Source organism: Panthera uncia, chromosome B4 (genome assembly GCF_023721935.1).
Source record: "Panthera uncia isolate 11264 chromosome B4, Puncia_PCG_1.0, whole genome shotgun sequence".
In the NCBI taxonomy this organism is placed as follows: Eukaryota; Metazoa; Chordata; class Mammalia; order Carnivora; family Felidae; genus Panthera; species Panthera uncia.
The window spans coordinates 105111546-105131457 of record NC_064809.1 but is presented as its reverse complement, the minus strand read 5'-3'; the positions used below and the strand labels follow the sequence as shown (position 1 = coordinate 105131457).

Sequence of the window (19912 nt, the reverse complement as noted above, 5' to 3'; positions counted from 1 at the left end):
GTCTTGAAAATATTTTCCAAAATATTATCTCTGGACTTTTATTATTTTCCTATAACTTTTGGTTCAGTGGTTTATACTAAATTGCTGTGAGCTGAATTTTGTTTCATCAGAATTCATATGTTGAAGTACTAACCCTCAATACTTCATAATGTGATATATTTGGAGATAGAGCCTTGAAAGAGGTAATTACAGTAAAATGAGTTCATATTGGTAGGCTCCAATCTCATATGACCAGTGTCCTTATAAAAACAGGAGATTAAAACACAAAGAGAATGAAGGATGATGACGTGAGGGCACAGTGAGAAGGTGGCCATCTACAAACCATGAAGACTGACCTTCAAAGAAACCAAACCTGCTGACTCCTTAATCTTGAACTTATAGCTTCCAGAACTGTGAGAAAGTAAATCTATGCTGTTTAAGCCACACAATTTATGGTATTTCGTTACAAAGGTCCTAGCAAACTAATATGTACATTAATGTAACAAAAATTAATTAATTACCTATTAGATTCAAGGTATCTTGTTTATTGTTAAAGGATGTGTTTATTGAGAATATATACTGATATTCTCCACCTTGTGAGCTCACCTCTATCCTGTGAGATAGATAACATATTATCATCTACTATAAAAGAGGAAACTGTAGCATGGAGACATCCTTGAAAATTAGTTATACTACTGGTAAAGCAGCAGCAGCAGTGTTGAACTATAATTTTAACTGCCAAACATAAAAAGGACACAAAATAAAATACCACCTCCAATACATATGATATTTAAACAGTTAATGCATACCATGCATTTAACTTTATACAGTAGAATCATTTGTGTGGTTCATCTCTTAGTTTTAAGCATTACAGAAACAGAGTTCTCAAACATTTTAGGGTAAAAAATATAAAAAGTGATTAAATCTATTCTATGTAAGAGGCCTTTTACAACCTGGCAACGTGATGTATTGGCCTTTGGCTATAAAGTCATGTTTGTTTTAGCACAATTAACCTAGGTTTCACTTTTCAAGATGTGTTTACAATACAAAAATCTAATTTAAAGGAAATGACCTCACCATTTCATATTTCTGGAACTAGTTGTTTCATGAATCCCAACCTGTGTGTGAAGCCATTGGTATGTGTATTCTTTACTCCTTTCTAATTTTTCATTTGCAGTGGCATCCTTGTAGATAAATTCTTCTTCCTTACCTGGGGAAAAATGTGGAAATTTTATTTGTTATTTAAAGAGATCAAATTTTGGCCAAGTAGTTCAGTCTAGGCAAACAATTTTATCAAAAGAAAGAAAGGGAAAAAAAAAGACTAATTCATGGGAGTCAGGTCATCTGTAAGAAAAATGTCAGTCACTTCAGTAATTTTCCTGCTTGAGTTTCAAACCCATCTATCTTAAAAAAAAAAAAAAAAGAAAATGTTTCATTGTAGCCAACATTTTATAGGACTTGTTTTTTAGTTTTTACATTAAAAATACAAAGATCAAATTTGGTAGAGTACAATTCTAGTATGAAAAGAATATCTGTCCATTATGATGTTTTTTCAGGCTTATTTTAAAGTCAATTGTTCTTATACTAACTTTATACGTATGTAGAATTCATAAATTATATTGAGGGTATTTGAAACAGAGTTTTAATTTTGCATAAAACTCAGCTTGGTTTGTGTAAGCTAATGCAATATTTTAAGCTTGGAATATAATAATATGAGGTTTAGGGAACCTGTGCTTATGCCATAGTAGCTATTTCAAAAAAGGAGGTGGGAAGCATAACAATGTAAATGGATATGGGAATATGCAAGAGGAGAAATTTATATAAGGTAAGAATACAAGGAAACAATGAAAATAGTAAAGGAAAAGAAAAAAGAAAATTAAAAATCCAACCTTTATATTCAAATATAACATTTATACATTTGTGTTTGTTTTTTTGTTCATTTGTTTGTTTTACTCTGTGGATGTTACTACTACGTCAATGGTATGCATTTCAGAACTACTCCAAACACCTGCTGTTTTAGACCCTTCCTCCATAGACTTGATCTTTTTTTGAGCCATTACCATATTTAGGGACTTGTTAGCTTTGTAGTTTGATTGACAGTACACCAGAGAAAGGTACTTCTTAAAAACTAACTCCTGGTAATCAAGCTAACAAGAATTCTATAATTTAAAACGCAATATTTAAAATGTTATCTTATTAATTCAGTGTAGATCTTTGCACACAGAAAGTCACCTTATATTTATTTGCAAGTTGTTTGGAAAACAAATGAAGCATGACACAAGGCCAACCACAAATGCTTGATGCATGTGGCACACACACTCATACATACATTTGTCATTCTGCATGTTGAGGATGAAATACCTATCATGTCTTTTTTCCTTAAAAGTTGCTGTTGAAATTGGTGAAATGACTCTAGTTTTCAATTCAAAAAGATAGGGTGGCCAGTTCTCAGGAAAGCTAAAAATCAAGGTGTTTATTTCTCTAAACTATGTGAACTTAGTGAAGTTAACTTGCTGTTGCTTCTCATGCCACCTTATGTTTCTAAAAGGCCCTATCTCTTGCTTCCTGAGCTTAAGTCAACCTCTCCATGTTTGCTATATTGGAGGAGCAATCGCTTGCCATGAGAGAGCTGACCGTTGAATCCATGAGGAGACACCATTCTGGTAACTGACCATATAGGTATGTAGAAACTATACGGGAGACTCAAACAAAGGGAACTTTTGGCATTATCACTTCCAGTTACTGTACAGCGTTAAGTCTTTTCTCCAGCAGAGTCCGAACCTTTTATCAGCCTTTCTTGGTTAACCAAACCAGATGTTGGGCCCGTAAGGGCAGTGATAGAAAGTAGTGAGGACTCAGTGACCACTGATAATCAACTGAGCCTATAGCTAGAACCTTATGACTCTTGATATGTGGAGAATCTTTGTGTAACAATTGTACTTTTATTTTTTTATTTTTATTTGCTTTTTTTTTTAATTGTGCTTTTAGCTAAAATACAAAAAAATTATCTGTGTCTTTCTGTTTTTTAAAATAATGACATATACTTGCAATAGTCACTTTTTAAAGTACTCATTTTGGAAAGTTTTCCTCAGCTCTACAATAACACTCCATAAATCCTAAGTGGTTTTACATCAGACCTCAGCCAAAGTTCTAAACAACAGTCCTGAGTAAAGATGAGAGATTTCACTGTAAGGGCCCAATTCATATTAACCATTTTAACCCTAAGGCATAGATTGGTAGATTGGCGTGTGCTCAGTGTAAGAAACAGAATAAGCATGTTGGTGAAGTTGGCTGGATGTACTTGAAGATACTGCAATTCATATACTGAAGAAATTGATTTTGTTTTGGTTAAACTATTTCAGGATTACTCCTGTCACTGAGAAGAAGAAAAGACAATTAACTCTTTTAAACTTGCAGAGGAAGTTCTGTTTTTAGTACCTTGCATAAGAAGAATAATGGTGATATGGATAACTTAATGGATGCTTGTCATTAGGCTGCTCAGTAAAACCTTTCCGTTGTAGAAGAGGCACCATTCTGCCTGCAGAAACTGAAACCTTTTACCTCCTCTCCTTTCCTACTTCTTTGGGTCTTGCTTCATTAATTTGAAGTCTTATTTCCTTTGTATTTTGTTTCATTACACTCTCCTTGTTTTTTCTCTGACTTTTTCTAAACCCCAGTCTCCTTCAAGGGCTCCTCTGCCCTTGCCATCCCTTCCAATCTCAGGATTCTTCTTGGGTTTGATCTTGGCCCCATTTTTTTTTCTTAGGCTATAATTTTCCTGTATGAGGATATTCATCCAAGTTCTTCAATCATTTTCATGATCTCCTTTTGACACATGTATCCATCCAAAGCTTTGCCATTTAGACATTGCACAGATAATTTAAACTGAGTATGTAAAAAAGCTGAACTCGTGTATTATTCCACTTTTTCCAAATTCCCCAAATGGTACCACCATTGTCAATGTATAAATCAGAGACCAGAGTCGTACTGAACCAGCATTCTTCCTCAACCTACAACTGAATACTTTACCTCTTAAATTCTTTCAATCTGTCAAATTTCCTGGATTCCTGTTGCTACTATTTTGTATCAGGCTACCATCATTTCTTCTGAATTACTCTAATAGCCTTTTCACTGGTCTTTTGTTTGTTTGTTTGTTTTGGTCTTGCTCCCATGTACCTATCTCCATACTGCAAATGGCCTTGCTAAAACATAAATCTAATTTTGCTGCTTCATAGGTTAAACTCCTGATTCTCCATTGCCCTTGGATTAAGTTCATTTTTTTATTTTTATTTTTTGCATGGCATACAAGCCATGCATATACCTTCAGACACATGTTAGATTCTTGCCTCAATCACTCAAAAATATTATAATTACTCAAAATGGTTTCTTTTGCCTATAGACCTATGCTTCAGATTACCCACTTTGCCAATGTTGTTTTTGATTTGTCTTCAGGTCTCAGTTTGGAAATTATATTCTTTGGGGTAAGTCCTTGATCTGTCAGCACTATATTTCCTATTCAAGTTAACTTGGAGATGTCTTCCAAAGGTTCCTATAAGGACTCCATGATAGCATTTATTATGTTATATTTTCCTTTCCTATTCATGTGTCTGTTTTTCCTACTATATATAAACTCTTTAAGGGGCACATAGGAGGATAGTGCTCAATAAATACCTGTGAAATGAATAATTGTCACAGTTGATTAATGTTCTATAAGTGACCTGAGAAGTGTTGAGCTGGGATTTAGATTTTTAGCATGTAGATAAACCTGTGCATTGTGGAGGATAACACATTCCTATATATAATTAACTTAATCATTACAGTAGAAACTTCAGCCCCGAAAATCATAATTAGCTTGGGATAAAAACTGCCAATGAAAGGTGGCAAATTAAAAAGCAAACAAACAAAAACTACTCCATCATATAAGGTTACTTTATAAAATGTCCACAGTGTATGCAGTCCTAGAGGAAATCAGTTCAGCTTTAAAAAGCTCACTAAAAGAAATGAAGTCTCTTTTGAAATTAATGGAAATATTATTCTTTTCTTCATGAAAAAAATAAGTGTTCATTAAACCCATATGCTTCAAATAAATGTTTTCTAAATTTTCAGTATATCATAATATCCTACACACAGGGAGATTAAGATTCAATTATCATTTGGGACACACAAAAAAAGCTAATTATTTATATTTTAAATACATATGGCAACTTTCCCATGACTATTTTCTTTTCTCCTAATGGCCTTTCTTAGTAATATAATAAAAAAATATTCTTGGTTTCACGGATAGAGATGAGTTCATCTCTTTACCAAAAGCTTTTGGAGGACATAGTTACATGATGAGCAAAATGTTAAATACAATGGAACTATTTTTGGTAACTTTGATAAATGGCTGATTCTATGTATCTCATGCTGGAAACACTAAAAATATGTTTCCATTATAAAGTATAAGTGGTCTGTACATGTTTATTAAAAGAAGTTATTGCATCATACCTCATGAATAAAGCACAAATAAAATTGGAGTTTGGCACTAACAGAATTTTAAATTCATTAACATCTGTATAAATACTTGTTGATAGGCTGTTTATGGCTTCTTCCTTAACCAATCCAATCTGTTGTTGGAAAGTTGATGGCATTGGCATGAAACCAGTAACTCTAAGAGCCATTTGTGTGTGACAAGCAACATTCCTATTCTTTTATGATATATTTAAATAAATATGTAATTGATCACTAAGGAAAATTATTTCATGAATAAAGAAGAGGATTGTTGTTGCAAAACTTTAAAAACAGAAATTTTGGGAATAGAGCCAAATTTGTATGTAAGGGTCAAAGGCTAACTGCAGCACTAATCACTCCTTTACATATTTCACTATATTTTATGGCAGGGAGGTTAAAAAAAAAAGTACTAGAATGAAAAATACTTGCTAGTTTCTGACATTTAAATTAATTCTCAAAATTTGTCTGTCTGGGGGGTTGGGTGATACGTAAAGTATATGAACGATCTTTATGAGAAAGCAAAGGAAAGTTAGTTACTAAATTATCTTTTAAAATATATAGATTTTGCAGATGCAATTTTCAATATTATAGAAATGCTATATTTAAGTGAATCCCTCTGAAATAACAGAAACATTCACAAAGTGAATGTAGTTGTGCTTATTAACCATTTATAATAGGTCTTCTGTATTCAACTAATATATATTTCTACCAGAAAGGAGATGTTTTGCCATTTATATGTTCAGTTGAATATAATCTCATTAATATCTTTATAGTGGAGTATCAAATATTACGAAACTAGTAGTCCTTCATTTTCTTCTGCAAGAGCAATATAAAGTTATATAGTCATATCTATAGTCACATTAATGTGTAATTTGTCCCCATGTTTGCTGTTAACTAGGGCTGGGACTAGGGTAAGTCAAGTGGGGCAAATGAAATACCTCAGGCACAAAATTTAACGGGTTAACAAAAATGTCAGGAATCAAGGTTAAAAATATTTTCATGTAATATTTTAAATAAAAATTAATGGAAAAATCCCTGATAAACAAAAAAGCTTTAAATGACAGGATCAGTAACAGTGCTGTGCCAAGCTGTATTGGAACCTGAGGTAAAAGGAAAAATAAGTACTCATCTTTCATTGTCATGGCTTTGGCAGATTTACCCATTTCTAAGTAATATTAAGTGTTAACAGGATGTTTTTAGAACTACCTGGTAGCCATTGTCTAAGATTGCTTTCTGTGTTTCCTATGAATCTGGCACACCACTTAATTTTTCATTAGAAGAGGTTCTGGAATTGTGACATTTGAGAAATTGATTATAGAATAAATTAATTCAGTCTATATTGGAGAGGCTACACCTCAGTGATCTATCTACTAGCATCTATCTTGCATGTTATAAGTTGGCTTTTTCACCTACTAACTGTGTGATGTTGGGCAAATTATCTACCTTCTCTCTTCCTCAGTTTTTTCCTCTTAAAATATATATAATAATATAAAATAACTGGATACATATCATGCCTAACATATAGTAAGGATTTAATTACTGTAGCCATTTTGCTATTTTTACCCCTAAGTTAAAGGCTATTATGCATAGTCTTAGTGCTACCTCAGTTGCCATGGGCCTAGACTTAGCTATGCAGGAGGTAAGACTATCTGTAGGAGTCTTCAAATCCAGGCCAAGACTAAGGTTCCAGGGGGTCACTGGAAAGATTCCAGGATTAACCACAAAACTAGAAAGAACAATTTTCTGGGGGAGTCCAGGGAGTCCTCCTTACCAGAATTCTAAACCTTGTAACAGGTATTTTTTAATGTATTTTATTTCATAATATATGAGGATTTTAGTGTGTCTTTAAAAAAAAAAAAGTTAATTTCCAGAAGATAACAAGGGTACACAGTCCTAATTGATTTCAAGTTATTTCAAATAATTTTTAGCAATTGCTCAGTAATAAGCATGAAGGAGGTTCCATTGACATGATTCTCTCCTGTTTCACTCTCTCAATTTAATTACTGTTGGAAAATATTCCCCTATCCAATCTAGACTCCCTCAGGGAGTGTTAATATAGTAGGTCATCCAAACTAGGGCCCACCCAATGGAATAAAGGAGAGGCTGATGATATAAGTAGGTTGGCCCTCAAAATATCATGGCCATAGGGCCACATAAATATTACTTCCACCTGTTTTTTGTTTGTTTGTTTGTATAGTTGGACTTCAGATTCTTGCTGTATCTGAAAGCTTCTACTCTGGTAAAAAGACATCTCTAATTCTACTCATTTATGTATATATCTTAATTGAGGGCCAAGTACATGATTAATTTCCTTTACTAGTTTTACTTCAAAAGAAGCCAATAAATAGTTTTATATTGATACACTAATGATAGAGACTTGATGGACCCAATTAAACATTTTTATATCATTATAATCACTGCTTTTTTATAGCTACAAAACAGAAATACTCATAGTACGTATGTTAATACATTCATAATGCATTTCTCATTGACTATTAGTTTTCTGCATGTGATGATTTTTCTACTTGTCAAAAAGAATACAGATATGCTTCTGTTACAGAGCTAACATCACATAAAATATTGAATGTATATTAAAATATTGCTTGCATTATAAAAACCAATAAGTAAATATAAGTAAAAATAATTTTCTTTCACAGTTTGAATGAAAAACATATTAGAGACTAATAAACCTGGTCCCAAACTTATTGTTTTCCATTGGTTATAATTTAAACAAATATCTCCATACACTGAAGATTGAAGAGTTTTCTAAGTGTATACTTTATTGATGCAAAATTTTTTCTTTCATCATATTTTGTTTAGAAAGATAGATTTTTATTTTAGCTAGCAGAAGTTCATTCATAAATGAATAAGGGCCTCTATTCACTGATTTCACTTTTAATTGAAAAGATAGGTGAAAGTATTATTGATCTACTTACATTGTAGTCAGGAAACAAGTCAAGATAGGCATTGCAAGTATTCCCTACAAAATTAATTTTTGGCTTTAAGCTACTTATATAAATATTGATATGTGGAAGCTCTTTTCTGAGGAGAAATTGGGGGTGGGGTTTGAAGCTGGAAGGGACTTCAATTGATCAAGTCACTTTGTGTATCATAGACATATTATGTAGACATAGATACACTTTGTGTATCATAGACCGTTAGGAAGGAAAGCAAAATATGGAGCACTTCATGAATTTGCGTGTCATCTTGTGTAGGCCATGCTAATCTTCTCTATGTCATTCCAATTTTAGTTTATGTGCTGCCACGTGGGCACGGAAAGCTCTTTTTAATCATTTTTATTTTGTTGTGAAATATACAATGTACACAAAGTATGGCTTTAGCAGGTGTTTACAATTTCAAGGTGTATAAGTAATTATACATACATAAATATTATATAAATTACATTTTATATAAACTATTTTATATAAAATTTATATTTTGCATATATTTTATTTTATTTTATTTATATATTTATATTTATATTTATATAAGTATATGATATAAAAATATAGACACAAAAATATATATAAACATAAAATATTTATGTTTATATATATTTATAGTTTATATAAAATTATATACTTTAATATATATTAAAATTATTCTATAAATAAAAATATAAATACATATTCCATGTGATCTCCGATCATTTAAAAAAAAATAGAAACTGCTTGCATACAAGAAGTCTTGCTCAAAAGTCTCTTCTCTTAGGGATAACCACTATGCTAAAGTTTATAACCTTGACTTTCTTGATTTCCTTAAAATTTTCACTACCTATGTATAAGCATTATAGTATAGCTTTGCTTGCAACAATTCTGTAGTTATTCTTTTGTGTTTGTTTGCTCAATATTGTTTATGAGATTCATCTATGTTGCTGTGTATAGGTGCAATTCATTACTTTTCAGTGTCATACTGTTTTCCACTGTATGGATGTATTAGAGTTTATCCATTCCATTGTTGTTAGACACATGGGCTATTTCCAGTTTGGGTTATTAAGAAAAATACTGCCCTATCCTTGTACAAATTCCTATAGGGCAAGCATCTAAGAATGTATTCGAAGGACTGTATGAAATGGATATCTTCAAGTCAACCACATGTAACGTTTTCCAAATGGTTGTACTAAATTATACTTCAATTAGCAAAATATAAGTCCTATTGGTTATGTGTTTTCCAAATCTTATTTTTGTTAGGATTTTTTTTAAACTTTGCAGATTTAATTTGTATTTCTCTGCTACAAAATGAGATTAAACACCCTTTCATATGTTCACAAGTTATTTGGATTTCTTCTTTTGTGAAAAATATGTTAAGGCTTCTTATTTATTTTTTTCTATTAGGCTATTTGTATTTTAATGACTTTTAGGAATTATACACTCTGGATATTATACATTCTGGAACTTTGTTGATTATATGTGTGGCAAATGCCTTCTCCATCTCTGTGGGTTATTGTTTCACTACTATTATGACATTTTGGCTTTATAGAGATTCTTAATTTTAATGTAAATATATTTATCAAGATGACCAGTACTTTTGCATATTGTTAAAGAAATAATTCCATATCCAATGTTATATTCTTCCACATTGTCTTCTGTTATGTTTTATGATTTTGCTTCTTATATTTGTTCTTTAAGGTGGACATAATTAATTTTTTTAATGTTTATTTATTTTTGAGACAGAGAGAGGAAGACACAGAATCCAAAGCAGGCTCCAGGCTCTGAGCTGCCAGCACAGAGCCCGACACGGAGCTCGAACTCACCGACCGTGAGATCATGACCTGAGCTGAAGTCGGACGCTTAACTGACGGAGCCACCCAGGCGCCCCAATTAATTTTTAATATAGGTAATTTATTAAAATGTATTGGAAAGTCTATCTATTCCCCACTGATTTAGAATGCAATTTGTCTTATAATATCAATTAAGCATATATGCAGGGGTCTCCATCAGTTATCATTTTCTGTACTATTTTACTCTACCCTGTCCTACCCTATCCTAGAATTACCATCTCATCCTACCTCACCTCATCCCGTCCATACCGTACCACCCATACCATGCAATACTATTTGCTTCAGCTCTATAATAAGAGCTTATTAATAATAAGTTATGGTGTTTGGCAAGGACTCTCGATTTAGTCATCTTTGTTGAATGTGTTTTGGCTATTTGAGGATTTTGACTTTCCATACATTTTTAGATTCTGCTTGTCAATGTCCATAAATACCTCTTGGGATTTAATTGAGAGAGCATAGTATCCACTGTTAATTTGGGGAGAATTTAAATCTTTGAAATTGAGTCTTTCAATTCATAGATTTACTTATAGTTTTTCTTTAACATTTTTTGATAGAGTTCTACAATTTCCCTGGTAAGGTCTTATACCTCTTTTGTGAGACACATTCTTTGGCACATGATTTAAAAAATACTATCACAGTTTGAAATTTTTTTCCATTCTGGTTGCTTGCCTAGAATGTTAGGTTTAATATTAGAGTTAAGGTCAGTCTGGGTATTATATTTTTCTACGAATTGTTCACTTTCTCCAAATTTTCAAATGTACTGCCATATGGTTGTTCACAATATTCCCTTACTACTGTTTTAGTTTGTATCATTTGTCATCCATCCCAGTTTTCCTTCTTGATATGGTTGTTTGTGCTTTCTCCTTCATTTTCATAATGAGACTTGCCAGGGGTTAATCAAATTTCTTTCAAAAAATGTATCTTTATCTATTAATTGTTTTACTTTTAAAAATTGTATTAACTATTGCTTTTATACTGCAATACATAGATTTTTTTATTGTTAAGTTACTTTTTAATATTTATGATTTTTTGACTCATGAATTTTTCAGATGTTTCTTAATTTTCAAGAAAATAAATACTATCTGGTTATCTTATTATGGTTCATTTATGGTTTATTACATTTTATTCAGAAAACACACTGCACATGATTTCAATCCTTAAGAAATTTCTGAGACCTCATTTCAGGTCAGTATAAGTTAAAGTTTTGTAAATTTCCTGTATGTGTATGAGGGTAATGTACATTCTCCAGTTGTTGAGTATTTTATATATGTCCTTTAAGCAAATGCTATTAAATTGGTTTATCAAACCATGTCCTTACTGATTTTTTGAGTGCTTGTTCTATAAATTGCTAAAAAAGATATAATAAAATTCTCCCAATATAGTTTAGAATTTTTGACCTCTCTTTGCTACTTCCTTCATATTTACCTTATATTATTTAAAAATTAATTAATAACATTCATTTTTTAGATCACTTTTACGTTTAAAACAAAATTTGAAGGTAGAGACATTTTTCTATACACTCCCTTCCCCTACATGTTCAAAGCTTCCCCCATTACCAACATGCTGCCACTCCCCACCACAGTGGTACATTTGTTACAATCTATGAACCTACACTGAAACATCATAGTCACCCAAAGTCCACAGTTTACATTAGGGTGCACTCTTGATGCTGTACTTTCTATGGATTTGGACAAATGTATAATGACTTGTATCCACCATGACGGTATCATGCAGAGTAGTTTTTCACTGCTCTAGAAATCCTCTATGCTCTGCCTCTTTACTCCTTCTCCCCAGTCCCACCCGCTAGCAATACTGATTTTTTTACTATCTCCATAAGTTTTGCCTTCTCCGGAATGTCACATACTTGGAATCATACATAGTCTTTTCAGGTTGGCTTCTTTCACTTAGTAATATCCATTTAATGTTCTTCCATGTCTTTTCATGGCTTGGTAGCTCATCTGCTTTCGTTGTTGAATAATATTCCATTGCCTGATGTGCTACAGTTTATCCATTTATCTACTGAAGGATGTCTTGGTTGTTTTCAAATTTTGGCAATTATCAATAAAGCTGCTATAAACATCTGTGTGAAGATTTTTGTTTGGACATAAGTTTTCAACTCATTTGGATAAATACCAAAGACTGAGATTGCTGGATCCTCCAGTAAGAATATTTTTAGTCTTATAAGAAAGTTCCAAACTGTCTTCCAAAGTGGCTGAACCATTTTGCACTCCTATCATCAATAAATGAGAGTTCTGTTGCTCCGTACCTTTGTCGAAATTTGGTGTTGTCATAATTCTGAATTTTGGCCATTCTAACAGGTGTGTAGTGGTATCTTGTTGCAATTTGTATCTCCTTGAAGACATAGGATGTGGTATGTATTTTCATATACTTAATTGCCATCTGTATATCTCTATTGAAATGTCTGTTAAGGTCATTGGCTCATTTTTTAGATATTGGGTTGTTTGTTTTCTTCTTATTGAGATTTAAGAGTTCTTTGTATATTTTGGATAGTAGTCATTTATTAGATAAATGTTCTGCAATTCTTTTCTCCTCATCTGTGGCTTCTCTTCTCATTCTCTTGACATTGTCTTCAGCAGAAAACAGGTTTTTTATTTTATTGAAGTCCAGCGTATCATATTATTTATTTTATGCATTGCACCACTGGTGTTGCATCTAAAAAGTCATAGCTATGACCTAAGCCATCTAGATATAGATCTTCTTCTATGTTATCTTATAGGAGTCTTAAGAGTTTTGCATTTTACATTTAGCCCTGTGATTTATTTTGAGTTAATATTTGTGAGTGGTATAGGTCTATGTCTAGATTTTTTTTTTTATGTGGATGTCATCTTCTTCTAAAACCATTTGTTGAAAAGACAGTCTTTGCTCTTTTGTCAAAGATCAATTGACCATATTTGTATGAGTCTATTTCTGGGCTGTCTAAATTCTGCTCCATTGATCTATTTGTTTATTCTTTTGCCAATACCACACTGTGTTGGTTACTGTAGCTTTATAGCAAATCTTGAAAATCAAGTATTGTCAGTCCTCCAAATTTGTTCTCCTTTAATATTGTGTTGGCTATTCTGAGTCTTTTACCTTCTCATATACATTTTAAAATCAGTTTGTTAATATCCACAAAACGATTTTCTGGGATTTCACTGAGTCTACAGATCAAATTAAGAGGAACTGAAATCTTGCCAATATTGAGTTCTTCTATGCATGTGCATAGAATATTTAGCAATTTATTGAGGTCTTTGCTTTATTTCATCAAAGTTTTGTAGCTTTTCTCATATAGATCTTATACATATTTTGTATATTTACACCTAACATTTAACTTGGGGGGACAATGTAGACGGTATTGTGTTTTTAACTTCAAATTTCACTTGTTCATTGCTAGTACATAGGAAAGTGATTGACTATTGTATCTTACACCCTGAAACTTTGCTATAATTGTTTATTAGTTCCAGAAGTTTTCTTATGCTTTCAAATTTTCTATATAGATGATCATGTTGCTGCAAACAAAAACATTTCATTTCTTTCTTCCCACTCTGTATACCTTTTATTTCCTTTTCTTGTCTATTGCGTTAGTTAGCACTTCCAGTACAAGGTTGAAAAGAAGTGGTTACAGGCAACATCCTTGTCTTGTACTTGATTTTAGTGGGAAAGCTTTGACTTTCTCACCATTAAGTGTGATGTTAGCTGTAGGTTTGTTTGTAGACATTTTTTACCAACTTGAAGAAGCTCCCCTCTATTCCTAGTTTATTGAATTTTATCAGGAATGGTGGGTTTTGTGAAATGTGTTTTGGCTTCTACAGGTATCATGTGATTTTTCTTTTTTAGCCTGTTGATATGATGGACACATTGATTTTTCAATGTTTAACTGGCTTTGCATACATGGGATAAATCCCAAAATAGTGTGTATAATTCTCATTATAAATTGTTGGATTTGATTCACTAATATTTTGTTGAGAATTTTCTGTATCACGTTCATGAAAGATATTGGTCGGTAGTTTTCTTGTAAAGTATTTGTCTGTCTTTGGGATTAGGGTAATTCTGGCCTTAAAGAATGAATTAGAAGGTATCCTTTCTGCTTTTATCCTTTGAAAGAAATTGTAGTAAATTTGTATAATTTCTTCCTTAAATGTTTGATAGAATTCACCAGGAACCCCTCTGGGCCTGGCACTTTCCATTTTGGAAAGTGATTAATTTTTTATTTAATTTATTCAAGAGATATAGGCTTATTCAGCTTGTCAATTTATTATTATGTAAGTTTTGGCAAATTGTGTTCCAAAGAATTGATCTATTTCATCTAGGTTATTATATTTATGGGCATGGAGTTATTCATAGCATACCTTTATTTTTCTTTTACTGTCCATGGAATTAGAGTGATGTCCCCTCTATCATTTCTGATATTAGTAATTTGTGTCCTCTCTTTTTTTCTTTCTTCGTTAGCCTGGCTAGAGGCTTATTAATCCTGTTGATCTTTTTAAAGGACCCGCTTCTGGTTTCATTATCTATTAATTTCCTGTTTACAATTTTATTGATTTCTTCTCTAATAATTTTTTTTTCTGCTGCTTACTTTTAATTTGCTTTACTTTTCCAAGTTTCCTAAGGTAGAAATTTAGATTATTGACTTCAGATCTTTTTTTAAATGTTTATTCATTTATTTTGAGAGAGAGAGGAAGGGGCAGAGAGGAAGAGAGAGAATCTGAAGCAGGCTCCTTGCTGTCAGTGCAGAGCCCAATGTGAAGCTCGATCTCACGAACTGTGAGATCATGACCTGAGACAAAATCAAGAGGTGGATGCGTAACCAACTGAGCCATCCAGGCACCCCTCTTCTTTTCTAATATATGCACTTTGCTATAAATTTCCTTCTAAGCACTGCTTTTGCTGCATCCCACACATTTTATAATAAGTGGTGTCTTCATTTCACTTTCATTGAATTTAAAAGTTCCATTAAGTTCCAAATATTTTTAAATTTTTCTTAGTTTAGTGATTTTACTTCTGCAAAAATTAGTCAAAGGATTCATAAAATAAAAGAATGTAAAATAAGACACTACATACCTAAAATATGGGTAGGGAAAGGAGGGAAGAATGGGTTTAAACTTAAGCAATTTTCAACTTTATATAAATATGCAGAAGGTGTTATATGCAAACCTAATGGTAACCACAAACCAAAAACCGGTAATAGATGTGCAAAGAATAAAGAGAGAGGAATCTAAGTATATCACTAAAGAAAGCCACAAACCATGAAAAAGAACAAGAGAAGAAAGAATCAGAGAAAATCTATAGAAACAATTACAAAGGAGTAACAAATGTCAATAAATACATATCTATCAATAATGACTTTGAATATAAATGGACTAAATGCTTTTTTTGGAAGAAAAAAAAAGACCCATCTATATGCTGCCTACAAGAGACTCATTCAGACTGAAAGACACCTGCAGATTGAAAGTGAGGGGATGGAGAAATATTTACCATGAAAATGGATGCCAAAATAAAGCCAGGGTAGCAGTACTTATATTGGACAAAATTGACTTCAAAACAAAGAATGTAACAAGGGACAAAGAAGGACACTATATAATAATAAAGGGAACAATCTAACAAGAGGATATAACAATTATAAATATTTATGCACCCACCGTGAAAGCACCCAAATACATAAAACAGTTAATAACAAACATAAAAGAAATACTTGATAGTAATACAATAATACCAGGGGACTTAAACATCTCACTTACATCAATGGACAGATCATCCAAACAGAAAATTAACAAGGAAACTATGGCTTTTAATGACACACTGGGCCAGATGGATTTAACAGATATATTCAGAACATTCCATTCTAAAACAGCAGGATAGACATTCTTTTCAAGTACACATGGAACATTCTGCAGACCAGATCACACATCAGGCCACAAAACAAGGCTTGACAAATTAAAAAAAAAAAAAAAAAAAGAATCAAAGTCATAGCATGTATCTTTCCTGACTTCAATGATATGACATTAGACATCAACCAAAAGAAAAATCTGGAAAGGCCACAAATACATGGAGGTGAAATAACATGCTTCTAAACAATGAATAGGTCAACCAAGGAATCAAAGAAGAAATCCCAAATTACATGAAAACAAATGAAAATGAAAACACAAGGGGCCCAAATCTTTGGGATGCAGCAAAAGGGGTTCTAAGAGGAAAGTTTATAGAAATACAGGCTTACTTCAAGAAGCAAGTAAAATTTCAAATAAAGACCTAACTTTACACCTAAAAGAAGTAGAAAAAAGAAGAACAAACAAAACCCAAATCCAGCAAAAGGAAGCAAATAATAAAGATTAGAACAGAAATAAGTGATATAGCAACTTAAAAAAAATAGAAAAGTTCAATGAAACCAGGAGCTGATTCCTCCAGCCAGACTTATGGAGAGAGAGAGAGAGAGACAGAGAGAGAGAGAACCCAAATAAAATTACCAGTGAATGAGAAGAAATAGCAACCAACATCACAGAAATACAAATAGTTGTAACAGAATATTATAAAAACCTATAGGTCAACAGATTGGAAAACCTAGAAGAAATAAATTCCTAGAAACATATAAACTACCAGTTACTAGCAATGAAATTGAGTTAGTAATCAAAAAACTCCCAACAAACAAAAGTCCAGGACCAGATCAATTCACGGGCAAATTCTACCAAATATTTTAAAAAGAGTTAATACTCACTCTTCTCAAACTGTTCCAATAAATGGAAGAGGAAAGAAAACTTCCAAATTCATTCTATGAAGCCTGTATCATCCTGTTACCAAAACCAAATAAGGACACAACAACAACAAAAAGAGTACTACAGATCATTATCTCTCATGAATATAGATACAAAAATGTTCAACAAAATATTAGCAAACCAAACCCAACAACGTATTAAAAAATCATACATCATGATCAAGTAGGATTTATTCTCAAGATGCTAGTGGTGGTTCAATATTCACAAATCATTCAACGTGGTATGTCACATCAATAAGAGAAAGAATAAAACCATACAATCACACTTTGTTATTTTATTTGTTTACTAGGGACAGAAATCTTTATAGTTTTAGAACTAATGATGAGATTAGACATTAATCTTTGCAGTAGACCCACACCTTACTTATGGCTTTCTAAATCCCATAGTCAGCAGTTGCAGGATAAGTTAAATCTATAAAAAATCATTTACTCAATATCAGCTACTAGAAGAAGTATAGTTTCTTAAAAGAATTCAGTTCTATATGTTACATTAATAATTCACAAATAAATACTGATTTTAGGAATAGTCAAGTGTGAATGTAATTTTTTTTTTTTAATTTTTTTTTCAACGTTTTTAATTTATTTTTGGGACAGAGAGAGACAGAGCATGAACGGGGGAGGGGCAGAGAGAGAGGGAGACACAGAATCGGAAACAGGCTCCAGGCTCCGAGCCATCAGCCCAGAGCCTGACGCGGGGCTCGAACTCACGGACCGCGAGATCGTGACCTGGCTGAAGTCGGACGCTTAACCGACTGCGCCATCCAGGCGCCCCGAATGTAATTTGATATAAACCACAGCTATGACATTTTGCTTTACTAATGGATATGTCCTGCCCCAGAAATATTTGGCAAAATAAAATTCTGCAAATCAAGCATTTTTCTATTCACATCAGTTTTTGGTCAGAAGCAAGGTATAAATAAAGTCATAGTCCTAAATTAATAAGATTTTTGTTATATTGTTATCTCAGAGTTCGCATCATTTCCTCTGAAATGTCTTTATTACCTTTAGTTTCTAGCATTTCTAATTTCTCTCCTACAACAGAAATTTATAGACCAACATTTAGTGGACACCCTCTGAGTTAACTCCTAGCCCCTCCTTTTTGGGTTTCTCCCCTTCCCCCATTCACACATTGTATAGAGCACCCCCAGTGGGTATGTTTACTAAAGAGTCATAGCTGATGGGACTGAGTAATATTACATTGTATATGTATATACCACTCCTTCTTTATACATTCATCTACCAGTGGACACTTGGGTTACTTTCATATCTTGGGTACTGTAAATAATGCTACAATAAATATCAGGTTGCATATATTAAAAAAAAGCCATGTGATAATTTCAACAGAGACAGTAAAAAATTTGACAAAATACAACATTCATTCATTCATAATAAAAACCCTCTGCAAAGTAGGTCTAGAGGGAACATATCTCAACATAATAAAAACCCACAGCCAGCATCATACACAATAGGTGAAAACTGAGAGCTATTCCCCCAAGGTCAGGAACAAGACAAGGATGTCCACTCTCACTCACCATTTTTACTCAACATAGTGCTGGGAGTCCAAGCCACAGAAATTAGACAATATAAAGAAGGAAAACTCTCACTATATATAGATGACATGATACTATATACAGAAAACCCTAAAGACTCCACCAATAACTACTAGAACTGATCAATGAATTCCGTAAAGTTGTAGGATACAAAATCAACACATGGAAACCTGCTGCATTCCTATACACCAATAATGAAGTAGCAGGAAATGAAATTAAGAAAACAATACCATTTACAAGTGCATCAAAACAACAAAATATCTAGGAGTAAACTTAATCAAAAGGTGAAAGACCTTTACTCTGAAAATTATAAAACGCTGATGAAAGAAATTCAAGATGACTGAAAGAAATAGAAAGACATTTCATGCTCATGGAATGGAAGAACAGATATTGTTAAAATGTCTATAATACCCAAAGAAATCTACACATTTAATGCAATCAAATACCAACAGTGTTTTCCACAGGGCTAGAAAAAACAATCTTAAAATTGTATGTAACCACAAAAGACCTCAAATAGAAAACAATCTTGAAAATGAAAAAAAAAAAAAAACCCAAAACTGGAGGCATCACAATTCCAAACTTAAAGTTATATTACAAAGCATAAATAATTAAAACAGTATGGTACTGGCACAAAAATAGACACATAGATCAATAGAACAGAAAAGAGATCCCAGAAATAAACCTACAATTATATGGTCAATTAATCTTCAGCAGAGGAGGAATGAATATACAATGGGAAAAAGAAAGTTTCTTCAACAAATGGTGTTGGGAAAACTAGACAGCCACATGCAAAAGAATGAAACTGGACCACTTTCTTTCACAATACATAAAATAAACTCAAAATGGATTAAGGGGTTAAATAAGAGACCTGAAAGCATAAAAACTTTTAAGTGAGCACAGGCAGTCAGCCACTGCAACATTTTTCTAGATATGTTTCCTGAGGCAAGGGAAATAAAACAAAAATAAACTATTGGATTCACATCAAAACAAACAGTTTCTGCACATTGAAGGAAAACAATCAACAAAACCAAAAAGCAACCTACTAAATGGGAGATGAGTTTTGCAAGTGACATATTTGATAAAGCATTAGTATCAAAAATGTATAAAGAACTGATACAACTCAATACCCAAAACCTAAATAATCCAATTAAAAAATGGACAGAAGACATGAACTGACATTTCCTTGAAGAAGACTTACAAATGGTCAACAGATACATGAAAAGATGCTCAACATCACTCCTCATTAGGGAAATACAAATAAAAACTACAATGAGATATCAACTCATACCTGTTAGAATGGCTAAAATCAACAATACAAGAAACAAGAAGTGCTGGCAAGAAGGTGGA

The 19912-nt window shown here is 32.5% G+C and overlaps 1 protein-coding gene and 1 non-coding gene across 7 annotated transcripts in view; both read right to left on the bottom strand.

The window, feature by feature from the left end:
* Positions 1 to 19912, bottom strand: part of LRRIQ1 (leucine rich repeats and IQ motif containing 1) — a 210475-nt gene that overhangs the window by 36370 nt on the left and 154193 nt on the right. For all 6 annotated transcript variants that reach the window (XM_049626027.1, XM_049626022.1, XM_049626023.1 and 3 more), the window contains one exon: positions 1057 to 1189. In XM_049626027.1, coding sequence (XP_049481984.1) covers positions 1057 to 1189 — 133 coding nt within the window. The remainder of the gene's footprint in view (positions 1 to 1056; positions 1190 to 19912) is intronic.
* On the bottom strand, positions 8641 to 8743 carry LOC125920502 (U6 spliceosomal RNA). Its single transcript, XR_007457091.1, has one exon. It is a non-coding gene; the product is annotated as a U6 spliceosomal RNA (small nuclear RNA).